General features: G+C 46.2%; 1 protein-coding gene across 4 annotated transcripts in view; it reads left to right on the top strand.

Annotated features, from left to right (window-relative positions):
• Positions 1-27,167, top strand: part of LOC120898114 — a 158,564-nt gene that overhangs the window by 43,054 nt on the left and 88,343 nt on the right. For all 4 annotated transcript variants that reach the window (XM_040303511.1, XM_040303514.1, XM_040303513.1 and 1 more), the window contains 2 exons: positions 11,269-11,479; positions 14,245-14,366. In XM_040303511.1, the coding sequence (XP_040159445.1) occupies positions 11,269-11,479; positions 14,245-14,366 (333 nt within the window). The remainder of the gene's footprint in view (positions 1-11,268; positions 11,480-14,244; positions 14,367-27,167) is intronic.

The following is a 27,167-nucleotide window of genomic DNA, read 5'->3' as shown; positions in this document are numbered from 1 at the left end:
GGTATTTTATTCTTTTTTGGAGGCAACTTCCACGTGCTGGTTTAGATGATGGAGCAGAAATCGTCGTGTGTGCGCGCGCGCCGCGTCATCGTCACATTTGCCTGTGGTGTGGCTGGCGTAGCGTGGAATTTATGTGCCAAGCGTTAGTTTTTGAGGCATACACTAATCCACCTCACCGGCTGATGACACGTACGTGACGTTGGCATTTTTATGAAAATGGTCTGTTGCTTTTGTTTCTTTCTTCTTTTTTTCGCTGATCGCCGTTTGTGTGTCTGTTTTTGTGGACGTAACAAAATATAACAAAAGAAAAAGCAAAAAGGAAAAGAAAGCGAAATGTTAGCGCGATAATGTTTAGTGAAAGCATAATTGCTTTTCTGTGGAGTGTGTGCGAGCGAGTGTGTGTGGCTGTGTTAATACGTTGTTTATGATGAGTGAGTGAGGCGAAACCACTATAGTCGATATAACGGATAGGTTTTGCTTAGAAGTTGCAATCAAAAATGAAACTCTAAACCAAACATCGCATTGTTTTGATATGGTTGTTTTCGTGAGATTTAATGTATATTTAATTATTTTTCCGATCAACGGTTATTGGTCTTTTCATTTTGTTTCCGTAAGTTGTATAAAACGTCACTCTCATGTTGGACAGGTTCGTTAGTCATTATGTATCACTTTTAACACTGTTTTACGTATTCTAAGGTAACTAAATATGTTTAGTGCTTGCGTCAGTCTTCTGACAACGTTTCTATTCCTATTACCCATGTGTCAGAACTCCCCAAAACATATGGGAATAGCAAAACAAAACAAAAAATTAAACAATATTTAACATCCTTAGGTGGTAGGATTTTCTTTCACTCAATCTATTATGGTTTCATTCTACGGGCCCACCATACGGATGTGCGCCCGATGCTTGAGCCGAAACCTTGCTAAGATGATGTTATAATCATTGATGCTATTTTCGGGCGTTAGGTAATCGACAAATGGGACCCAGAACTTCACCCAACGGCCCGTAGCAATTTGGCCAAAGTGGGTTTGCGAAAAGATGAAGCCGAACGAGTGGTGGAGCGTTGTAAAATGTGCCTCCAAAAAGTAAGTGGAGCGCTGGCCTCGTTCTGCACCGGGGGCTTCATTCAGCTGGGCTGAAGTGCTTTTCAGCGTGCAAGAAGAAGAGTGCTGCAACTTCCTGCACGCTGTAAATGGAGTGGGCTGCCACCAGAAGGTAGAATGGCGCTGCTGGTGCTTTGGGAATCCGAATTTTGCAGGATCGAAACACCGCGAAACTTTAATCGTGCAAATGCATGGAACTAAGTTAAAATTATGAGCATTCGTAGCATCAATAAGAGCCACTGCCGTAATAACCAGGAGCGCTCTTCTGTAGTGCATCGCGATAAAGCTCTCGTTTTTACAGATATGAGGGTGAGAGCGCAAGATAACTAGAGTTAGACTTCTGGCGTAAGAGCTTAAGAAGCGTAAGAGTTTTTTTGTAAATGTTTGTACGGAGCTTGGCGCACAAGCAGGGTTCGTAAGTGAGGCTTCGAAGAAGTTGTTCTAATTGGAGATGAGCCCAGATTGCATTTAGATGGATTGGTACGTCCGTGTACCGGGCTAGAGAACGTTTGCCGGTCGTGACGGCGCATGTGACGGGTTTCCTGCTAAACTGTGCAGTACGTCGCGGTGCAAGTGAGAGAAAGTTGTTGCTTGTAGTTGGCTGGAAGCCTGAAAAAGCAGCCCCAACTTTTGCATGCACCGCTAGAATCATGGTTCGGCAGAAACGTCGTTTTGTGGAGAACTCAATGAACGTTGTTATGTCATAGCCGTGGTGGACCTTTTGAATTGGAATCAAGGCTACAACGATCCACTTCTTGGACTGCTTATATTTCTAGAAAATGCATACCAAGCTTTATAGTTAAGGAACTCCTACCATAAATGAGTTCTGGTAATTCTGGTACAGCAAGCGATCCTGTAAAGAACAAATCAATACACCTAACCTAACACCAACAACGGGTCCATTGGTTGAAGGTTACGGTCACGCTTTCATTTGCCTTGGGGCCACAGGTGTACTAAGGATTAGCGGTGTGCATCGAAGCAAAAGCAGGAATAGAATTTTTAACGACCTATTTTAAAGTTTTTCCTCCCCTTTCCATTTGAGTCGCGTGCTGCCCTTCTAGCTGTCGCCTCGGGTAAATCCGATTCAGTCGTGCAAGTGCAAATGAAGCCAACCAGGATAAAATCACGTGTTCCGGGTTCGTGATGTTTGGAATCGATTGAGATCTAGAGACAGAAAGAAGGAACGTACAGAAAACCCACGCAGCAGCAAGACGAAGCAAAAATCGCAGATAATTTGTGCAAATACACCAGCAATACTTTCGAATGGGAAGCGATGGGAAAGTAGGACCGCAAAGCAGCGAACACACAAAAAAAAAACACGCATTCGGAAAAGTATATTTAGAACCGCAGCTTAAACGGCCAATGGCCAAATCGTCCTCGTCGGGAGCAGCGTAGAAGAAGCCCCGTCAGTAGGGATTATAACGACACTATTAACTTTTATGCGAATCGTTACTTGCGAAGGCTGCTCGATGGGGGGGTTGGGAAGGAAAGGACTCTCGCTTGTCGGCCGTTTTCCCGTGTACACTTTCTCCCAACACCACCACCTCCACCACCATCGAGTGCGTGTTTCGGACCGAACGGACAGAACGGCAGACACAGGTTCTTGTGCTGTGTTTTTTGTTGTTGTTGTATCGTCTCTGTGCTTGCGGGTGTGCGCCGTGTGACCTCAGGGTTGCCTGATCTGCTATGCTTGGCACGTTCCTGGTGGGAAGTTTGCAACGTGACAGGATTCGATGTACACGAGGACGATGTGTAGCCGGGAGCGAAACCGGTAGCCATGACACATTCTTCAGCACCCCTTCCACGGATGCAGATGATTTGGTGTGTTGTGTGTATGTTTTCCGCGCTGTTTTCCACGGCCGAGCTGAGCCGATTCGTTCGAGAGAGGGGCGCGCGATGTTGGGCTTAATTTTTGGTTTCGATTTGTACCGTCGGCCTCGTCGGCGCACCATTGATTGATGTTAGTTGGGTATGATTTTGGGTGGAAAAGTAGGGAGCTGCGTCCCATTGTTCTGATGATTATTTTAAAACAATGTGTTAATTTATCTGACGTTTTTGTGGTGAGTTATTGATTTTAGCATATTTTCCGTGAAATTTATAGTACTTTTATGTATACACTGTTCTTAAAATTCTTACGATATCGGAATAAATAATAAATAAAAATCATAAAAAAGAATTTGTAAATGAATATCGCCATGCATTCGTGCCAGTCAAGTTCAGTTCGGATTTAATATTGAAACAAAATCCAGCGAGGAATGTACAATTATCTATGCTATTAAAAAACAGAAAAAGACAATTCCCGTTCGTTTAACAAACAGCACGCTTCTTCTTACTCTCTTCCCATTGCTGATATGTGTGTGTGTGTTTTTTTTTAAATAATCCCCCGTTGAGCTGCACACAAAGCGTATGCATCGCAGAAATTGTATTTAAATAATTTATTCAACGATTTCAACATTATGAGTCGCAGCCCCGGCAAGTGTGAAGCTGGCAAAACCGGATGTACGCTCCATCGCGTGGTGGGTAGCAGTTCATCAAATGCCACACTGTGTCGCACAGGCACGATGTGTGTACTGGCTGGGGGAGAATAATACTTCCCGCTCTCGGTTCGGCCAATCCCGCCCTGTTGCCACACACTACTGCCCCTGCCGGTGATAGGTGTGTTTGTGTTCTGCGCCAATAACAGTGGCTACATTATTTGTACGTGAATGTTTCATGTTGGTGCGCTGCGTCCGCGCACCCGTTGGTGGCTTCCGGAAGCACCGGGAATCGGGTTAATTGATGATTTTAATTATTAACACTCATCAGCGCGGCCGTGCGATGCTTCTTGCCCATGGGTGTGTGTGTGTGTGTGCGTGTCGAAGGTTTGGCTACTCGACATTCGGTGATGTAAAGCCACCTATTCGGAGGGGTGGCTCGCGGTTGCTGTTGTTGCTCCGGGGTTTATCCGGCGATGGATGCACTCAATTGGGGTGCCGGGTGCAAAGTACACCGATTGGCAGGTTGATTGTTGAGGTGTGCAATAAATTAAAAATCACACCCGAATGACGTCGGGTGTGTTTTGTTGAATGTGAGGGGTTTTCTGGGATGCCGGCTGCGTTGTGTTAGTCGTGTAATGGCCCCCATTCGATACAAACAAAATATCTATGGGACAGAAATTCTACACATCTGCAAAATGGAGGACACGCCAAAAATGCCATTCGTATTATTCGCTCCATATTTACAGCGAGTTCCATTTATAGTCCGTCAGTTAATTAAGATTTTAATTAATATTCGTGTTTTTTTTGTTTAGCAATCGGTATTTCTGTACGTGTTATGTTGCTATTGTGCCAAGTACAATTTCACACTGTGTATTGTTAATGGCCCGAAGTAGCAATCTTGTTGGATGTTATTCATAGGCAAAGCATAATTTTGATTAGCTGCTCTGCTTGCCCTTTTTGCCGGGGCACTGAAATGAAATGCAAAATGAACAGCACGAAGAACAAATGCTGGAGGGGATCGGGGGTTGTTGAGTTTTTTTTTCGATTTTGAGCTTTGCTCGTTGTTGTGGCGAGTGCCAGATTAGTAATTTGCATTAAAAATTGGTATATGATAGCTGTGTGCTTGCTTCGTGTGTACATAATTTGATGTACGTGTACATTAACAGCTAACGATAGGACAAAAGTAAAATTGTTTTTAATTACCGAGGTTTATAAATCATTTTCTTGGTCTTAATTTTAAGGATGTACAACAATTTTAGGAAGTAGGATAGGCAAAGGAACGAAATGGGTATTAACCAACTATTTGTAAAGGGACCTGTTACGTGATGAGCTTTTCCGACAGGCAACTCAAAGGATTTAAGGGCAAGAGTCGCTGGGTCGTAGCGGAGAAACAAAACAAATTGTGGAATTTTACACAGATTCTTTGACACTTTGCCTACTAACCAGACCTTCCCGCAAGACGCTTCTGATAAGGTTGGGAAGAACAAATAATTCCCATCGGCACTTTACGTCACCATGAATGGCTCGAACAGCGGGGCACATACGCTGAAAAACTAAAACTTAACCGAGTTAGTTCCAACACTTGTTCGACGAATAATTATTACTTTGCCGCCAGCTTTTCGCTCTTTCCACTGTCACAATAAATCGATTTATCGGAGCGGTGGGTTACACAGCATCGTCATTCATCTTCAACTCGGTCCACACGCACACAGTTATTTATCGCGAACGTTAAGTACCGCTTGATGATCGTGCTTACTCCCACTCGCGAGTATTTCCCGCAAGATAATGAAGCAAAGAACCGCTAGATTTATTTTCGATCAACTGGCTAAATGGAGAAAGAATATTCAAGGCCAGGGAGAGTAGGAGGTGAAGTAGGGTAGAAAAAAGGAAAATTCAAGGACAAGCGGAAAATAGTACAGATGACGGCAAAGGAAAATTCCGGATGGTTCATTCCGTAACTGTAGCGTGAAAGTATCGATTCCACCTTCAGCGTTATTTTTGTGAGTTTTATGCGGTTTTTTGAGCGTATGTCTGTGATTGGTGCATGTTTGCTGTTTGTATTCCTGCTGACTTTTACATATAATGCTACCAGACGTAGCCTGCTAAGGATTTAACGAGTTGTATTTTAATCAGTACGATTCTAGTTGCGAAAATAGAAGCAATGTTCGTCTCAATCTAAGTATTAGATGCAAAATACCTAAAATTAAATCCTGTATCCGTACAAGATGCTTTCTTTAAAATGGTCACGAATACAGGATGAAGTTCACGACCGTCATAAGTAATTAGTTATAATCCGGAGTGGACTGCGTGCCGACTCCGATAACTTCGGAACCGGATTTGAAAGGTAGGTTCGCCCAGCTTTATCCGGAGTCGCGTGGAATCGTCTGGATCCGCTCGAGCTGGTCCGGAGTCGTCCAAAGCTGTTTGAAGTCGTCCGGATTAGGAGTCATCTGGAGTCGGTGGGAATCGACTGGAGCCGGCCGAGGTCGGTCAGTGTCGGGATCGACGACGGTCGGTGCAAGGATGCCATCACAAAGTAAAGCTGTCGTCGCTAAGTGCTGTTCTTAAAAGTAAAAGCATGTTTACGAAGTGCAGGCGCAAAGCAAAAGATAAAAAAAAACTAAACGAAACGAAATATCGAAATGCCGAAGATTCTGGCCGAAGTTACGGAAGACTCTGGACGTCTGGAGTCTGGACGATTCCGACTCCGAGTCCGACTCTCGACGACTCTAACTCCGGATGACTCTGAATTCGTCTCCGGACGACAACGATCTTGTCGGACGATTAGTGGTTCCGATTTTGACGGAGTCGTAATAAGACTAACAATAACCGGAGTCGAACTCGGCATCGTGGATGCGCTCCAAAGAGCACATCACTAGCCCAGAACCGTGAATAAAAGCTCGCCCGCTTGTGCGCGCGCGGGTTGATTCTTGTCCCGTAATTATCGAGCTCAATTAATTGTTCCTAGACAAGAGCAGCGCTTGAAGGGTACTTCTTAAGCGCGTACGTTTTGATTGAAGTCATCCTTCCATCCTCTCCATCCGTTCGGCCAACAAAGAGCGAGCAGTAAAAGCCAAATAATCTGTGTGCAGGGGTTTTGCAAACAAAGGAAAGAAGCCGTGTCTGCCTTGGGAAAAGAGGCCATCCACTGTTGTGGGGAAGAGGGCACATTATCGGTTTCTGCTAAAGACGTTCCTTGCCGCTGTCTTATCAGATGCTTTGTTTTGGGTGGCGTTACGAGTCCCAGCGGCGTTCGCTTTCCCTCTCGGTGAAGGTATGAAGGCAGCACCTTCTAAGCACCGTTTTCACCTCTTTTGTCAACGACGAAAACAATCGAACATAATGCTGGGGGAAACGAGGGTTGGAAAGCACTAGCAGGAGGGCACGGCTACAACAAAAGAGCTTCGGCAGATTGTGGAGCAGCATCGGCGCACCCGGTGCTTTCTCGGGACGGCGGAGAAAGCGAAAGCTCACCCCAAATAATAAAACCGGCCAGAGATAACGTCAGCTCATTATCGGTTTAATTGGACGTGCTTGTGTGCGAATCAAGTTTTGTGGGTGACTGGCACTACTGGATAATGGCGGCTTGATCCCCCCCCGTGCACCATCCGCGGGACCCATCCACTTATCATGTCCTCTATCTATTATGGACCGTGTTTCGTTCCGTTGCGCTTATTTCCTCTTCGCTCGTCGCTTAGCGAAATAAAAGGAAAAGCTTTCGATGATGTTATTGCTGCTGCTTCTGCTACTGCTGTGTAATGTTGCATTAATCGTTGCACGTGCTATCTGCTTATTCACTCGCAATCAAATCGAGATTTGGTAACGCATTTAAGCCCGACGGTGTGTAGAGCGTTGAGCGCGTATGTAGAGCATAACGCAGCCGAGACGAGGTGTTGATGAATGCGCAAAAGGCGGCCACTCGAACACTCGTTCAAGCACTGGTTGGCTGACGAGGTCGGCCGGAGATTACGGTCGCTGGAGCGCTACATTTCACCGCTTGCTGTGGAGAATGGACATGGACCTGGGGTACACGATCGTGGCGCCTTGACCTTGACAAACCATGCGTTTTGTTTGACATTTCTGTTGATCGTGGCTCGTAGAAGATATTTAGTTTCAACAGTTCATCCATTATTGCAAGAGTCAGTGACGCCAACGTCACGGTAAGGTAAGCACAGTGCGTCAGTAAGTGTTGCGAAAGAATGTTAATTGAATCACGATCGAGCGCAAACGATCTTGAAACGGTCGCCGGCGAATCATTCTCAATTTCATCTCTTCATCAGTCGTCAATCCAACTAGGAAGTGACAAATTATTTCGTATCGATTTTGTACTTCCGAGCCGGCATACGGTCGTTCTGTGGTCGTCTTTGTGTCTTGGGCCGACACGGGCAGACCACCTTGAACTTGGATGACATTCGGAAACGACGGTTTCCCAGACGACAAGACGAGTCAGATGCGTGTAGCGTTCATCAACCGATTGGTTGTTTTCTGCAGTTTTTTGTGCTGCTTCTTCACTCCCTTGTACACGACCATTAAACTCTACTCGCTGGTGGTTCATCTGTTGCCAGTTGCGAATGACATCATTTGGCTTTGGTTTCGTTCAAAGCGCTTACTCCGGGGAAGCGTATCTTCGTGGACGCTGCGCGTCATTCGCATTGTTGCGAGTCTTTCTAATGGAAGGAATTCACCCGCAAGGACGGCACGGAAGGAGGTGAAGGTTACGAACCTGACATTCGCGCACAGAGCGTTCTTGCCACAAAGCGCCGCGATTAGATGCGATGAGGTAACAATATATAATGACGACAGAGCGGCACGGCGACGACGAGAGCCGAGATATCAGAATTCCAGTCATCATAAAGAAGGACATTCTTTTTGCCCCAGGATATAGTAAAGCGTTGTCGTTCAAGTGAATGGGTCAAAGTGAACGATGGACGTTAATGTCGTTGTCCTGCTGGTTACAAGCGGCGGGACCATGACGGTTATTGCGTATAACCGGGGCTTATTTATGTATGGCGGGTCATTCGTTACCCAGGTGGTGTTCTGATCCTTGTGTTTGAATTCAGAATAGAGGTATCAGCGAGATAGAGCAGATTGTGGACGGTAACCAGTCCGGGGGATGGTGTGGTGTCGATGTTCTAATGGTGGGCTATTCGTTTTTCATGTACATCAGCATTCTGCTTTGCATTTAGACAGCATTGTTCGCCTGTGAGCTGAAGTCGTAACGCTGAAGCGAACTAGAATTCGTTACAGCATAGATGATGTTTCAAAACGAAAATGGGATCTCTTCAACATCGCTCCAATCTGACGGACATCATGACGTGTCCAAAATGTGTTCATCGAAAACTCATATATTCTAAATTAAAAATCTGATGAGCTGGTGGTGGGAAGAAGAATTTTAATATCTCCGCGCACCATGTTACAGTGTGTCAAAACGGTGTACCGTAGAGCGTCGACACACATCTCTTCCCTCGCAAGTAGCTCGTAAGCACGCGAAATTAGTTCACTTTCGCTCGATCAACAGCAGTTTGCTGAAATGAGTTAGCTGCTTCCGTTGAGTGAAGGAGAGGCTTCCGATGGATGGAGTTCGCGCGAAAGTGGGCGCGCGATTAATAAAGCCTGTTCTTTGGCCATTCGACCAATGCCGGAATGGGCTAAAACATGCGTACCAGTTCTGAGTGTTATTGACGACTGTTGGCCTGTTTCACGTTGTTATTTTATGCGGCGTAGTTTCCCTTGCTTTTGAGCTGGTAATGGAGACTTTATTACACGAGCTCACCAAGTTTCGACTCGTTGTGATTGACTCAAATATTGCTTTTAGTGTTATTTTTAGTTATGGTTTGAGGTTTTCAGCCCAGGTATACGGGCGAGGTAACATTTGAAACAAGTTTGTAACAGTTTCAACTCGACTCAAAAGCCAGGGAACGTATTAAAGAGTTTAACGAATTCCAGGATTAATTTCTTGCAGGTCTGTAATGAAATGATTTGCGATCTGTTCATTCGAAATTCACTGTTCACGCCGTTTCGTCCCGTTATCGTTCTCGAATCTAGCTGAGCAAAACCGTACCATCATCCCGTTCTGTAGTGTGTGTGTGTGTGATGAAGTAGAACAAATCAGTCAATCAATTAACTCTTCGCTCCATCCAGCACACTTTACTTCCGCACTAAATCTGCTCGTTTGCCCTATTTTCTCAGCGTATTGGTTCTGGCTCTCTGGAATTTCCGGAAGATGTACTTCACCTGGGAAGCGCGTGATTTCGCGCCGGCGGGTTCTATTTTCGGGTTCGGTACGAATGCTCATGAAGGAACGGTGCATAATCCTGTTAGTACATCGAGCTAGTACTACCACAAGGCCGCCTGGTAAGCAGCATCGACGATGACACACATCTGGGGTTCTGCCGGAGCTAACAAAACGTTACGGCGCGAAGGGGCGGATGTGTGAATGCTAGTGCGTAATGTAATTTCAATCCTGCCAGATTTTGTTGACTGTGTGTCGGATACTACAAGCACGAGTAGAGTTCGCAATTGGCATGATACCGAGATGAGTACGTTCCAGTAGCGAAAATGCACGCTGCTAGGGAATTTAATTTACATCATGCTGCATGCTGGGGCGTTGCCATTGGTAAACGGGAACATAATGAAATGATATGTACAGCAAATTTGGACTCTTTAGAATCTGTTTGCTGTAGGCTCACGAGCGTTTGGCTGAGCTTAGCGGTAGGTTTGCAAGGCACAAACAGACCGTGTGCCAGGTCCGCGATGTCTGTTCAATTGTTACATCGGTTGGATGATCCGGAAACTGATAATACTGTTGCCTCGTTCGATTGCGTTAGATGACATTAATTAGGTTACGGTACCCCGAAGCAGCAATTGGATGACCGAACGCAGATGCTTCTACATTTATACCCCAATTTGCTGCATAAAAAAATTATTACTAATTCTGCCTTGCTCTAAAGATTCTTTTACAACAAATCATCCAGATGTGTGTGAAAAGATTTTACTTACCAATGAATGCAAACGGCTCGGAGTCTTTTTTGTGTTATTTTATACGTGTGCAAGAACGTGCAGTGTTTGAAACGCTTCATTTATTGAGCACCAAACACCGAACCTGTTTCCTGTTAACCTCATCGTGTATGTATTATGCTGCTTATCGAATTTTTATCTACACGTCTTATCCGCGTGTGTGACAGTGGCTTTGTATGCCTGATACGCTACCCATACAAGCAGAAAAGCGGATGTAACGATTGTCTGCGACTGCGTGCCGCTTATCGCGATGCATATCCTGTAATTGTGTCTGGTGGATTAAAATTTATGCATGCCTTCAGGCGGCCTCCCACGTGTGCGATCGCTTCCTCTTCGCGCGAGGGTTCGATTTTGTTGCATTTGACAGCGCTGCGAGTGAGAGAGATAAAGGGAGAGATAGAGAGCTAATTATGATGCACGTAAAGGTAGCGGAGCAGTCGGAAAGGACGGGCTAATGTCTTTCGCATGCTCGGTTTCGGGTGGTTTTGGTCGTACGCTGGAATTGTAAATAGCTGAACACTGGTCGTTCAAGCCGGCGTGTAATTATTACCTTCCGGCCATCGAGTGTCCCCGATGAGGCTGCTGAACTGATATGCTACCGTACCACTCATACCTTTTGCGCCACAGATTTGTTACATTGTGTTTGTTTGTTCTTATATTTTCGTCACAGTACCAACCTTGGCATCTGGAGGAGCCGATTCGACGATCAACCCGTTCATTCGGTACTGGGAACCAGCCCGTTTCGACCGCGGTCTACTAGATGTGGCCCACCAGCACCACGAGCAGCACCGAAGGCGCCGCCGCAGCATCAACTACGAGCATGGTTCCGCCGCGTACGGTCCAGCCAATGTGGTGCGATTAAACTTTCGGGCTCATGATCGGTAAGTATAGGCAGAAATGAAGAGTAGACTCAATGCGTTTGTTTGTTATAATATTTTTGTTTGTGTACATTTATAAAATATGTAAAAGTGTGTGTAATTATGCTACAAAAACTAAACATTCGCGGCACAATTGAGCTTTTATACTTTATGAAATTTAAGATGAAATTTCAAAACCAGGGAGATAATGGAAACTTTTCACATGCGGATGCATTGCGGATTGCATACTTGTAGGCGGTTAGGGGTTCGGTGTTGCTCTGATGGCTAGTAGCTGCAGACCGAAGACAACAGAGCACTGCAGCGCCTTAATTAAAACATAGTGATACAATACAATAGTTTGTATTGGTTTGTAAATTCGACTACAAAACAAGTTTCATCATTTAGCACACACTTAACCAAAAACAAATACTATTTTGGGGCGAAACATTTCCCCTCGTTAATTGATAGCGACAACAAATGTTCCCAATATTTTGTGTCCCTAGCTTCTTCTTTTCGAATGTCGACTGCAGCGTTTTTCAAACGAGCCAACTTCCGCTCGCAAGGTATCCTGTCCCGTGGCTCCACGAACGTTCCTCTGCTGCAGCACGGATCGAGCGTGCAGGTTCCGGTCGACCGTCGTCGTGTTGCAACCGGCTGACAGGCAAACCACCGACCAACTGCACGAAACAAATTGTGCCATTAGTTTTCTTTCATTTGTATTAAAACAATTTCACATCCAATCCGGAGCGGCAACCGAACGACACTCGTGCCGCAGCCGCAAGCCGGTGGAGAAGAAGCCTCGCCCGAATCAGTTGTAACATTATTCACTCACTCGTTGAGCCGCACTGACCATTCGCTGCCTCACAGCCCCGTCAGCCCAGTTCGATGGCTTTCAGCCCCATGTCGACCGGAATGACCACGCCATGACCATGACGAAAAGTTTCCGGTTAGCGACGATGTGCTATCGTCCTCGTCGTCGTCATCGTCGTTGTCGTCGCATGAAATTTTGGTCAACATCGACACAGTTGCATCGACAGGCGGAGGACATCGACAGCGGAAGCAAGATTCGCAATGCGGCGATGAGGAGCAATACAGTTCAACCCCCGGTGTGTGCACACACTTGTTAGGGGAAACTCCCTCCACACGGTTCATTTGGATGGGAGGTTGGCAGATGTTGCACTCGATGCTATTTACCGACTTCAGCCTCCTCTGCAGGCCTCTGTCCGCGCACGAAGCACGGGCAGCACTCGCAGAGTCATTTTCATTAAAGCCGCCCTGCATGCGAGTCGTACCTTGCAGGGCGTAGCGTAGAACGCAAGAGTTGCTCCGTATCGGCGACCAGGGATGTTGTGTACATGTGTTATGTGTCATACACACACACACACACAAGCAGTTGCTGGTCAAAGCACATTGTAGTTGCCAGTACTGATTAGCTGCCGGTTAGCAGGAAGTGATGGGTCCACCGGGCCACGATCGTTGTTGTGCCAACTACAGCGATGCGGATTGAATGTGTACAAAGTAGTGATACAGCGAAATGTTGGAGTGAGACTATGTTAGTATCTATTCGGCCAGCCCAAAAGGGCAAAGAAAAAGTTCAAACACTCTTTGCGAAGCGACAAGCACCACATCGTGTTTGGTTGTATCTGTAGGCTAGGATTTGTTTAGTGTTTGTTGTGCGCCTCCAGAAATGGTGCTCATCTTCGACGGCGGGGTGACACGGATTGGAACTTGCCTAGCTTTAGCACAAACACAAATGCTCCAACCACCAAACACGTATGTTTTGCAACCATCGAAGAACCCAACCGATCCTGTTCGGTGTGATTAATTTTGCACGACACCGGGTAATGTCTTCGTTACACGGGCGTGCTACATTGAGGCAAAGTTTTCACATTCTTTTATGGTTTTGTGTAGCCCTATACGAGGGAGGGACCCACCAAAACCCGTTCCCGTTGTCGGAAGAAAGAGCAGTATCGGGCCTGCCAAAAACCGCCCTGGCAGCAGCTGGTCACCCCGATAAAGCCCACTTCTCCAATGCCTGTTTTACAGCTGGCGGGTGCGGTGATGTGCCGGAAAGTTTGATTTTTGGACCGAGCGAGGAAAGTTTTCCGGCGACATAATTTTCCGGTGAGGGGCTGGCCCGGGGAGGGGCTAATGGGCAGGGAACCTTGGAGGAAGGTAGAAGCAGGCCTGCGGCTAGTGGCAAGTGGCTAACGCGGCGCGATTTTGGTAGTATGTGCGAGGCGAGAAACGGCTGGGAAAACTTTTCGCACCGTACTGCAAACACACTTGGTTGGTTGGGCAAGTTTGGTGTTTATTTTATACATCTTCTTTTCGCCTAGATGCTAGAACCGTACACGGAGTTTTCTCGCGCTGTGCGCGACAACACACTGACACAGTTGCGGTGCGTTAGGGCTAGACCTGGATGTCCTACCGGAGCCCATTTTTCTTTCATAAAATGAAGCGACTTAAAATCCAACGAGCGAAGCGAACAGACTTTCCACGATGGTGGACCGTGCGATAGGCTGCAGAAGCCGGGAGGGAGGCGGTAATAAGTTATCACACGACGGCCGCTGTATCTGCTTGCTGGGCCAATGGTATTTACAGCAAACCGTCGGTTGTAGTTTGGCCGGTACAAGTTTAGATGTGAAAAGTTTCCACGTCACCGCAGCCGCAACAAGCCGCTATTGGGAGTGTTTGGGAGATTAGTGTCGGTAGTTTGTCTCTTGCGTTCCGCAGCAACTAAATGGTGCACTCAACCTCTTTCCTCTCCCCTTTCCTCCTTTTTCCAGCGAGTTCCGGTTGGTGCTGCGGGAGGACCCGCGGTCGGTGTTTTCCCGGGACGTCCAGATCGAGAACACCGAGGGCCCGCTGGACTACGATCTGTCGCGGATCTACACCGGCACGGTGGAAGGTAAGCATGCATCCATTGGCGGCCTCTCCGTTCTAATGGGTAGGACAGTAACTTTATCTTTCAAAATTAACGCACAACATTCATGCGATTTTCGGTACTGGCAGTAAATCATGTGTAAGGTTTCTTGAAAGAGCTTCTTAAAAAAACCAAGGAAATGTTTCAAAAACTAATTTGCGACAATGTTTTAAGGAGCACAATGTTTGAGGAGCACATTTCACGGTATACATTACAAAAGCTTTTTGGTAATTCATCTGCGTTGGCGCGAAATTAGCTGACTTGGTTGCTTTTGTGAAGCAAAACTGAGGTATAATTTTCTGAAAAGTTGTAAGAGCTGAGTGAAAAGCTCTTTTGTGGGTGCCACATCGTTCGTCCTGTTACGCGTCCCTGCGGCTTACATTTCGATCGGTAGAATATGTTAAACAGAATCGTACATCCTTTTAACATGAAGCATAATAGAAACAAAAGGAAACGTTCGTAGAAAAACAAAAAAAACAAATGTTCATATCACTATTTACAGCAGACAAATGAGCTCCTACCGATCCCTACGAGTATATGCACTTCCCGAAAGGGCAGAAAGCATTGCTCAAGCAGCAACACATAAGCAGCAAGCCTCACACACGCCACACCCATTGGGCAGGTTTGTATTCACGCTCGTCGTTTGCGCGCACGGCGGCAACCATACTGTCGGAATCGTCGTGGGTCAAAAGCGTAGCGTACACATGCATAATGCATCCTTCACTTCCCGCAGCGTACACTAAATTGGCAGCAGAAAGCGCAAACAGCGTTTAATTTGGCACTGGCTCTCATCCCCCTATTCGGTACACCCCCAAGCCTGCCCTTTGAGGGAGACTGGGGCAGCACCAAACCATGATTGTGTTACTACACACAAGACCGTTCGGCTGTGGGCGTAGAAGAAAAAAAAGCGCGGTCAACATTCCAACCATATTCTCGTTTGGGGAATGTGAACATAAGACCAAGTGGATAGCAGCACAAAAAATGAGTACACATTCCGAGTGCTGCTTCACCCAAACCCACAGGTCCGCCAATCCGGAGCGGAAAATTCAGTAATTTTATTCATAATGAAAAATAAATGGCTTTTCAACAAGTTTCATTCCCATTTCTACTGGATTGCCTAGCTTGTGGGGCGCGTTTTTCTTTCCCCCACCAGCTGTATTTGAGTTTGTATTAGTGTGTATGTGTGTGTGTATGTGATACGATGCCATCATGATGCTGGGTGAGGGGACTTTGCTTTAGTGTTAGGCGCGGAACCAGTTGAAGTGCCTTAATGGAGTCTGCGTGTGTGTGCACGCCCGCGCTCGCCTGCCAAACGATGTAAAAAGCAACGGCCATCGGAAGGTTTTTCGGCTTGGCTCCGGCGTCGGTTCCGCTGGTCAAATTCAGTGCGACACCATTTCACTCACACTGCCTATTGGGCGAGTTTAACAAAACACAAAAACAAAGAATTGGCGTTGTATGTATGCTTTCGCTTTTTCTGCTGCTGCTGCTGCCCCGAGATGGTTCGGAGCGGTTTGTACCGTTTTTGTAACGCTCCCGAGTTAGCACTTTTACAACGACCCCCGGAGCATCCTACTGTTCAAAAAAAACGGTGTGTTTGCGTTGCGTCGCTTTGGCTGCTCATTGCAAATGCATAATAATTTTTGGCCCCCTTTTCCGATCTGCTAACTGAAGGCACTTTTGTCGGAACTTTTCCGGAACTGTTGCCCGTGCGGTGAGCCTTTTGTTGGTGTGCGGAGGGCAGTAAGAAGCGGGCATAGGGCAGGCAGCATTGAACGGTGGCAACAGGAAGGGGGAAGAGAAGTCTCGGGTTTCGGTTACGGATGCGACAAGAAATCTTTCCGGCGGTTTTGTCCCGTGCCGTCACTCGCTCTAACCGGCCACTCCGCTCCAAACAATCTCGTGCTGGAAAAACTAATTTCATTCAGTTGAGTTTGAAAGTAATTTGTCTGCTTGCTGCTTGGTACACCTCGCTCTGCCCACTCTGCTCTGGTCTTTTACTGGTGGCAGCGCGCGTACGCAAAAACGGAGATTCATAGAGCAGCGCGCAACGACCGACGACGACGACTGCTACGAGGACAACGATGATGATGATCCGGCTTGGCAGGCGGTCGGTAGTGCACATTATTAGTGCAATTGTCCTCTCTCCCGCTTGCAGTATGCACGCCCCGTAGTACGCCGGAACGAAGCGATACGCTTGCAGAAGGATAATAATAGCATCCGCCACTTCAGTTCCGTCGTTAAGGCGCAACACTATTGTTTGCATCACCACCGCTGGCGGCCCCTCCTGCTGGTTCGTGGGGGGTGGGAGGAAGTTGTTGTCGCTTTTTCAATGAGCAATGATGAACGAATTGTGTGTTGTACGGCCGGGCACTTTCCCCCGTTGCGCGAACACTCACATTCAAGCGGCGTACTCTCTCCGCCCTGGTGCGACAGAACCTGTGGTCTGCGGTGTGCTTGAGTAGTGCCCCGGTGGAGGGGGAAGAAAATTTAACACTTTTCCCTGTCACTCCGGCACGGCAGGACGATTGCTGGTTTGATATGTAGTGAATGCGAGCCGGTCATTCAGTGTGGGGCGTTATTTTGCATAGGATGCAATTAGTTTTAGTTTCTGTTCAAAATTCTACTTTGACTTAAATTGAAGTTCTAGATTGTTTATAGATATTGTGACAGTAATCGCCAATTATAGAACTCACCACGTTCCCATGTCCATAATATACTGCACTAATCACTTAAATATAAAGCTCTTAAAGGTTTTCATCTTAACATAACTTTAAACATATTAAACATAATACTTAAGTAATTGTACGTCCCATCTTGGCAACACATCGACTTTTAATTCAATTAGGACGAGTTTCCGTGTTGTAATTGTATCTTAGCTTCTGAAGCTTCTGAATCGACAAAGAAGGCTCAATGTGCTTCGTTACTCTGAACATGATGACTCTGTCTGCATTTTTTCACCAATTTTACCTCAAATAACATTTAATTTAATTGTGGATACATATACATATACACATGTTGGATGGATTTATTCCCGTCGTACGTATCTAAATATGAAGAACATGTTCTGTTTTTAATGCTTGTTTTTAATACGCGATTTTAGCTTTGCTTCAGGAATCAGAAGATTAAGACTCCTTTTTCCCGAAATAACTAGAGGTAATTGAATATACAAATCTAGAAACCAAGCTAGAACGTCTGCGTCAGGTTGATTTGAGAAAAAGGTATTCGTATTTTTGCTTTGCAGTTAAATTTGAAAGAAAGCCTTTATGTGAAACTCTTGTTCAGTGTGTTGATTTTATTTCTGTTTTAGAAACAGTTCATAGTTACCTCATTCCTAGCTTTAATAAACCCCATGTCAATAGACCTCAATAACAATATTTTGAAAGCATTTTTTTCTGTCTGAACTCTCATTCTGGTTAAGTTTTGTTTTAAATATTGTTTTTAATTCCTGTAATGTTAGAGTTTGCATTACCTTTTAATACCAATGTTGTTGTACAATGGGATGTTGAAAGCATCATATCCATTCAGATTACGTTAAACGTTATACCATCATAAGGCACCAGGCCACTACCTCATGTGAATCGAAGACTTCACTTGATTGACAGGCGAACAGGACAGGAAGAGGGAACAAACGGCAAACCTGCGGAGAAAAACGCCTCAATCAGTCGCATCTCGTACTCCAGATCCAGCTCCAAATTTCTTCTGCCAACCGTCCCTCACAAATCCACACACTGCTCGCAAAATCTTCTAATCGTGACAGTTTTGCGAACCTGATTCTGGCATCCTGCGCCACTGCCATTGTCGTACGCGCGTGCACACACTCGAATTGTACTCGGATATTTCCCCTGTGGCCCAGCACACCACCACGATTGAACGATAAAAGCCTTCGATATCATCATTATCGCCCGGGAACGGCCCGGGCTGCTTTGCGCGCAACATTTCCGTATGATCGGCGCACATACGACCCGAGGGGTTTTTGGCAGATTCGTGCCGAGTGTCCTTTAGTGCTTTCATCCGACTGTGTCGAATCGAGCCACTTGGCATTCTCACGCTTTCCGCGCTTTTTTTTTGCTGTTGTCGTTGTTGCTCCCGTCTCGAGTGTTCGAGGTGTTCCCTATCGCTCCTTTTTCGAACGAACTTTGCCTTCACACCGTACATTGCGATCGAATGTGCCTGATTGCAGCTTCCGTGAAGGGTAATCGATAAATATTAATTCGATTTGATTTCATTAGGATGATGCGCAGCATCATATTCTCGTTGGCGAGCGTGTGTATGTGTGTGGCACACACGGCGAGGCATTCGTGCTCTTACGGCTGCAAATGCCCCTTTTATCCCAGCGGAATTGGTAGTGTTGCAAGTATGTTCGCTTCTTTTCGCCTTGACGGTAATGGTAGCGGCAACTAATAAACAGCCACACGTGCCTCGTTGTTTTTGGCGAGCCCTGGGGGAGGAAGCTTTTCGCAAGGCAAATATCTTACGGAGGGAAACGGTTCACTTTCTACCAACCTTATCAGGGGATGCTGTCCCGGTTGCGCGTATAATGCTTGCCGAACGTTTTCCAGAACGCGGAAAGAGTCCATACCATTATATTGTAATGGTGGCTTCTCTGTGTGTGTGTTAGACACTTTGAAGCTAACGTGGCGTGAAAACGCTTCAAGTTTTACGTTGATTTATTGTATCGATTCTCCATATTAATCGTCCCGATTGTGCTGTAACCTTTCGCAAGGAAGCGGATGAAGTGTGTAATAAGAATCCTTCCCCTGTCTCCATTCTCACACCACTTCGATCCACACTCCGGCGAGTGAATAATCATAAGTTATGTGTACAGTCTATTCCGAGCCTTTGGTCTTCGTTTGTGTGTGCGGAATCGGAATCGTTGCAGGTGTGCCAAATGATACCTTAAACATCCGACTCACTTAGTTAAGCGCCGTTGTGGTGATTGTGGGGAAAAGTGTTTTAACACGGCAAAAAGATAAGGCAAATGATGGAGTTAGCTAAGTTATGTGTTTGAGTGCGGGGATTGAATATAAAATTTCATGGTAATGGTATTCAGCGCCGCCGTGTGCGTCCCTGTTAGTTATTTTGTTGGGTTTCAGAGATTTCACCCAGCCGTTGTAGTGTTTTGAGGGGTGAAACAGTTTGTTTTGATTGATTAGCGATACAGTAGGGATAGTGTATTTTTTTAAATCTAATTTCCATTTATTTGTTCGTGCATGTTTTGTTTTGTGTGATCATGAATGAATGAATGAAAAAAACGGAACACATAGTAAAAAAGCGAGACTTCAGGGGTTTGAAGAAAACAATACAGGGTTTTCCATGCCAATTTGTGGTAGTAAACTAGTTATCGATTTTCGTTAAGTTTTATTATGGCGTCGTAAACCCTCAACTGAACGCTGCCAACTCTATTATGGCCTTGTAAAGACTGAAGCTGTCATTTTCAACTTTGAATGTGCCTGTCAAATGTGAGGCTCCGTTGGGCGGGTCCCTTGGTACAGTCGTCAGCTGGCACGACTTTACGACACGTCCGTCGTGGGTTCAAGCGTCATATGGGACCGTCCAGTGGCATTTTTCTTTACTTTTCAAAGAATGTTGGTGCATTAGTTTGGTCGTAGCTGAAATTTGTTGAATTTGTTTCATGTTTGTTCCTTGATGGAATAGAATATGCTAATATGCATTATACAAAAAAAAAAAAACATTATGCTGCTAATATTTATAATAAGGATTTTATAAACGGAACAGCATTACCACAGCTGCCATTGGTATCAATAAATCGGAATAATGCACTCGCATCCTTGCTCCCCAGGACGTCCCCATTGCTTGAAGCAACATGGACCATTTATCCTCCCGCTCCATGCTTCAATCGATTATGTATACCCCCTCCTCTCCTCCTCCCCTTCATCAATCCCATCGACAATGGGGACGCACGCGGAGGTGCGAAAACAAATAAACGAACGGTTCGATACGATCTGGTCCTCCCCCCGATCCAAAACGAGTGCCGATAATGAACGATTCTGATGAGAGTGGTGAGGTCTTTTCTGCTCGAATGGCCACCAATCCAATTATGAATCGTTTGTTGACCTACCCCTGCTGTCCCTGTGCACCGACATCCCCGTTGCGTAATCCCGTTGCCAGCCCTGCCAGCTTATTGCTGACTTGCCATATTTGGATAGTGATTTTTGGCTGAATCAAGACACGCTCGCACACCTTCGAGTTTTCTTATCCTTGTTTGCTCAGGGATTCGTGGCCGCTCAGGGAGAACGGCAGCAGCAGGGGGATACGTTTTGCGTACGAGGTGATAACGTATGTAGTTTGGTGTGAAGGCACCAGAGGGGGGGGGGTATAGAACGGCACGTTCCACATTGTCAGAGTCCGGAGATTGGTTTTGGATGAGCATGAGGGTGATTCGGCGGATGACGACGGTTGAGGGTGCAGAAAAATATTACACTGATAAGAGCTGGCGGCTGGTGGTAGCGTGGGAAGGGACATTGATTATTGAGCGTTCGGCGGGATGCCATTATTTGTACTTCCCTCTTCCCCACCCGGAAGCCGGCAGGGTTGGTAGCATAAATTTCCAAATTGCTACCTTTTTTGTGCCTATGTGTATGTGTGTACCGCTGTAGGAAAAGCAGCTAAAAGCAGGGCTGGGAATTTACCTACACAATGCTGCAACAATAAGCCAATTATGTTGCTTTGCCCCAAAATTATCACTCTCGGTCCCGCCCACCCAGCAAACGGTTCGAAATTGGAGGATTATTTGTCGATATATCGGTGTCGGGTTGGCATGCCCCCGTGTGCTTGCCTGCCAGGTAGAAGGCGCACCTGTAGAGTACGTGCTGTAATAAGGTGAACATACACCCGACATACCATTACCATCGAGCACACACAGACACACACATACTGCCGTTCGATGGGACAATAATTTATTGATCTAATTAGCATAATTGGAAATGCTGATAATAATCACAGTTATTCCAAAACCACAATTCGGTACTGTCATCTAATGAGCAGGGAGTAGGGCGAGCAGGGCGTGCAGGGCTCATGTTCATGGGACCGTTATTCATTGGGCGCTTTTCGAACTAATCCCTTGCCCTTGCTTGGTACCGGCCAAGGGGACTGGCTGCCTTCCTTTACATGAATACCACCGCCGCACGCAAGGATTACGCATCGACGCGTCCGTTTAACGTTTCCGGCTGAGCGTACAGAGGCTATTGAAGGTAGAGGTGAGCTCTGGGGGCGGGAAAAGGCAAGCAGTGTATAAATATATGGACCCTAATTGAATAGCACTCGGGCTAATCCGTGATTGCCGTACCCTGATTGAAGCGGAACGAACGTAAACTTTGGGCCGTCAAATCTGGGCTTTGGGCCGCAACTGGCTGGGTGCTGCCAACAGGGAAGGTTGAAGAGGTGTTCATTAGAAAGAGCGCCTTTGTGTTGTGGTTACCTCAACTGTTGTTCATTTAATTTTAACCACAAAATCACCGACCCTTTTGTGTTGATGCTTGGTTGCTGTAAAAGTATGCAACAAAGGCACCCGGCCATTGATGAATGATGAGCTAGTAGTTCGATGCACACGCGTGTGTTTTAAATTATGCAATAAAACATTACATTTTTCTAATCGATAAAATACTAGGCCATTTGGTGGGTCAGAGTTTAAACTATCGCGCAGTTGACGGGGGAGCAGTTGGGCAGCCATTTGGGCTTTTGTTAAAACACGCCTACATTTGCATGCTTTGCCTACCGCGTGTCTTTGTGCGTGTCGTTATTTTATTGTCCTTTTTTTGTCGTTGCCATCGGTCCTCCTGTTTTGGACTTTGCAACCGAGGCAAAAAAAAGGAGCACGAAAAGTGGGTGACGGTGTTGTACACACTTACGACCACCGGCACGAAGCCTAATTAAAACACATAAATTATCCCAACGAAATGAAACCGGACGCACCGCGACGCTCAGCGTTGACGCCGCGAACGGTCGCCTGACTTTTCTCGCCTCGCCTTTACTCATCTTAGCTGTGTGTGTGTGTGTTTTTTTTCTTTCCCTCTGACGGAAAACTGCGCTGTACAACCCTTCACAAGAGCAAGCGGCAGTAAGTTGGTTTTTGTTTGTTACGTTACGTGTAACAACGCCAAGCTCACCGAAAGCGCACCGGAATGCTGCTCACCGACGTGCCATCGCGAGTATATCCTTTTCATTGCTGTCATGCCATCCCGACGTAAATAAGAATGCTTCCTTTGTTGTGTATGTTTGTGTGTGTGTTATGTGTGTCTGGGACTGTGTGCAAAGGTGTTGATGTTTTTTGTTGTGATGTTTTTGTGTGGTGGGTGTCTTTCTGTTTATAATTTCCAACTAAACTCCCACCGACTGGGGAACGCTTGGAGATTCGTCTATATGCTGGAGAGGGCAGTTTCGCGGGGTTTGATGTGCTTCCGGCAAAATCTATGACCTTGTTCGCCTTGTCGGAGTCCGCGAACCGAAAGAAGCCATTAAACAGTGCAAGTAACCCAAATCCCCGTAGTTTGGGTGGTTTCATAACGTTCTCGTAGGTCTTTGTTCTGAAGGATCCGTTGCAGAATGAATGAACGATGGGAGATGAGCCATTTAGCTGCATGATAGCAAAAAGCTGCGAGAACAAAATTGCACTAAAAGCATGAACTGCAGATATGGTACGATTACAAATGCAACAAGCATAGGAAGGTCATAGTTCAATCAATCTACTGGGAAATTTTAGAATTACTGTGCATTTAGTAAATTTGTAATAAGGGAAACCAGGGTCATTTTTAAATAATTGCTAATGTAAATAATTGTAAATGTAAATAATCTTTAATACGATGCCTAACTCTTTTTAATTGACAAATAATTACAATATGAGTTATCAACACCTGTCCAATGTTTGACAACTTTCAACAACGTTAGCATTGACAGGGTTTTGTTTCGCAAAGGTATGGTATGTTTCGCATCTCTTAAATTTGCGTCTTTTTCTTGACATTCTTATGGAGGAATTTCAGTGTCATCTACTGTTCATCTATCGTTTGTTTAAACTTTGTCTGAACGAATGTCAGTCAAGCGCGAATGAAATGTGGGAGCAAATGTCAAAATTTAAAATTTATATTGTTACCCTGTTGTAATGGCAAGCAATCAAGCCTAGACGATGTGATACAGCTGCGAGAAAGTGTGATAAAAGTAATTTTTAATTTAAAAAAAACTATATGCTTGTAACGAACAGTAGCTTTGTTACAGATTTGTTCCGTCGAAATTCCGTTAATAATATGTTCGTTGCATTCTTTGAACAAAACCTTCGCTATCAAAAATGTTCCACCCTACCTCCAAGCACTTGCATCAACTAGCAAACTTCCCATGGTCTGGGCAGAGCTGCTTTGGTGGGGAAGCACCATGATTATATTACATTAAAAAATCTTGTAAAGAAATATGCTCTCCATCCCTCGGATCAGTTGTGATTAGTTTGCGGGTAACTTCTGTTTTTATTAAATTTACCACCGAGAATCTAGATGAGCAAAGAAATCAGCAGCAGCAGCAGCAGCAGCAATGTCCGCTACGAACAGTTTATAAGTTTAATATTTCTTCACCTGTCCTCCTGCCGCGTGCTGCTGTGCTGCCCGGCGCATCGGTAGTGGTTGAAAGTAAACAAAAGTTTTTCCTCCTCCCAGCAGCCCCGTTTCGCACCATTCGCCATCGTTTCATTCCGTCCCCGCTCGTGGGAATGGTTTATGATAAGTTCAAAGTTGCTAATTTGCTTAGGAACATAAGTTAAGCGCCGCATTCTCAACGCTGACATTGAGGTTCAGCTTGCTTCTTGCACTCGGTGTTTTTTATAGCCGTTTAACCATCCTTCATTCTCGTTGTTTTTTTTTCTCTCAAGCCAGAACACACCAGGGACCAATTGCTCTCGGACAGCTCCGCTTCATTGCAAAAGATTATGTCTGCAGAGTGTCCGAAAGATTGAAGTACACAGTGGAGAAGGGCAAAAAAAAGCAGAAGAAAAAGCCCAGTCTCAGCAAAAACACTCGTTTCCGTTGCTTGCTCCCAAATAATAGTAAAAAAAGGACTGGAATGTTGGTAGCCTCCCGGTGGCTCTCTTTTTCCTTTTGCTCCTCCTCTTTTCGCGCTCTGTCCGGAAGTGACCCACGACGGGTGTCCGGTAGGGGCCCCGGAAATGTTTCATTCTTTTAATTTAAATTTAGTTATCACTAATTACCATCTTGCCCTTCATCCGGATGCCAGATTCCGGACGCAAGGACCCCCCCGGCAGCAAGCACCTTTCTCTGCGCCTCTCTCTCTCTCTGCGTCCCGGTACCGTACGAGCCGGGTCGAGCCGCAGATAAGTTGTAATTAAGTAGTTTTTTATTCATTCGCTACGAGCCCTTGATCCTTGGCGTGCTGCGTTCAGGGTAGTGATGGTCCGGCAAGTACGATTTTTTTTTCTTGCGTTTGCACTCCGGGTGGGTCGCTGGAAATTGTGTATGTGTGTGAGTGTTTTTTTTTAATGTTCCATACGTTATATTCTGACTTTTTTTTATCATTTGTTTAACAGTAGCCACTGTTTTTGTTCATTCATTTTGGTAAGTATTCCTTTTTTTTTGCTGAACGTGTACTTCGAGTGTACTTTTTTACACATTGCTACTGGCAACGGGGCCGAGTGAGGGTGCATGAGAGTACAACAATTGTTGGCGGTCGGGTTTTTATCACAAACGAGCGCCAATTAGCACACGCAGGAAACTGAACCATTGGCAAACGGTCGTGCGGTGGCGGCCAATCGATGATGATATTTATTTAACGTGGTTGTTTTTCAGCTTGGGGTTTTGTTTCCCATCGATGGGCAATTTGATTCGGGTTTTCAATCGAAATGCACACACGCACGCACTTGCGCGAGTGATCTCGAGTGACCGAATTGAGTTTACCGATAACCCGCGGCCGGGCTAAAATAGTATCGCCACTAAAAAAGCGAAGCGGAAAAACACCATGGCTCCGTTCGGTCACTTTAACCACATTCAATTGTGTCCGTGGATTGTGGAGCATGCATGGGAAAAGCCCCGGGGACATTCGGTTCCATCAACCCGGATGTGTGTTTGTTTCGGTGAAGTGTTTATCCCAGCACCGAATGTTCATGGCTTTTACGCATGAATTTGCGCGAATAATTCATGTACCCACCCAGTGGGCTGAAGGACACATTTTCCCCGCCAGCATACACGCTGTGATCATTTGCATACATTTGCAGCGAGCAAGAAAAAGCTCTCGGCTTTGCAATTGTGTATGTGTGTGTGTGTGTGAGCGTTATTTTCAGGGACGCGGGAAATGTGCCAAAAGAGAAGTGCAGGCGCGTTCGATGTGATGTAATTTATTGTGTTAAATAAAAGTGATAAAAACCTTTCCCAACATTTCTGTCGGTTGAAAAATGTCCATCTTTCAAGGGCACTACTTGCCGGGAAAAAGGGTCAGACCTTGGAACAGGGTTGATGATGCTGCTGTACTGCTGGCGCCACTCGGTTTGGATGCTGGCCAACTCCCGCCCGTAGCCTTGTGATCGTTCGTTCGGTCACATCCGCGATAGTGTCTCGATGCTAGCCCCGCAAGTGCAAATCGCAAAATCGGACAGCACGTCAAGGCAGCACACCACCGCCACACCAGTACGATATGTTTGTTCCGTTGTCACGTCAGCAAAATCTGTGCCATGTGCGGAACTGGAATGGAACGGAAAACTATTTCCCCATTTGCGTCATTTCCTGGCCCGTCACGTGACGATCGTGCAGCACACGGTACGGTACAGCTTCCCCATCGGTGCTGGTTGCGAGTAGAGATTCGTGTTTTCCGAATTTCCCGAGCGGATGTAAACGGCCACCGAATCTTTTCCCTTCGGCAAGCAACCCCCGCCGAGTTCGCGTTGGGAAAGGACCGGAACCGTCCTTGGAGCCGATCCTCCTGGGCCGATGTATGATATGTATACACCACCGTCCGTCCGGTAAAGCAGCAGCCCAGTAGTAGTGGTTTTTTTTTTTGTTGTTGTGTAATGTGTCTTTTCTGCTGAGTTTTTCACGCCCCTCCTTCCACCCATCGCAGCGGGGTAGCGGGGAAAAAAAACATTGAGCGGAAAGGCATGTAATGCCCGAAGCATTACAGCCTTCTCGGCAACACGGTATAATGTTATGCGGGAAGAAGGCAACAATCCCGTTCTCGCAGCACCCACCTATCCGAGAATCGGCTGTGTGTGTGTGTTTTTGTCGCCCGGAGAGAGTGAGGACGAAACGTTGAAGCGGACAGAAAGATAAATACAACTCGCGCCCGAACGTGAATACCAGTCCGGCATTATCAGGCCGATGGAAAAAAGGCGCCACAAAAGGAGGTCCACGGGCCATAGTCCGGAAATGGAACGGCAAAAACCATCCGGCGTGGCAGCACCAACAGCGCCATGTGTGGCCGTTCTCGTCGCCGGAAACCAAGGAAGACACCATGCCGGGTGTGTGTGTGTGTGAAGCATTAGGTGGCATAGTATATGTGCATAAATTTGGACACGCGGGAGAGCGAAAGCGATGGACAAAAAAGCATGTTTTAGTATCCCTAGGCACCCTCCTGCTAGTATGTAGCGCGCGGAGTTCGTTGAATCGTAGTGAGGGCCCCAAATTTATCGCTTAGCTTGGTTCGCGTTCGCATGGCAAATGGTGAAATATGGCGCGCTGTCTCGCACATCACGCCAAAAGCGGCCAGCCTTGGCCAAAATCGCTCAAGACGAAATCGTCCGCTTCGCTTAAGTACTGGAAGCACTCGATTGTATGCGGTCAT

This window comes from Anopheles arabiensis, chromosome 2 (genome assembly GCF_016920715.1).
Source record: "Anopheles arabiensis isolate DONGOLA chromosome 2, AaraD3, whole genome shotgun sequence".
Taxonomy (NCBI): Eukaryota; Metazoa; Arthropoda; class Insecta; order Diptera; family Culicidae; genus Anopheles; species Anopheles arabiensis.
This window is presented reverse-complemented; position numbering and strand designations above follow the sequence as displayed.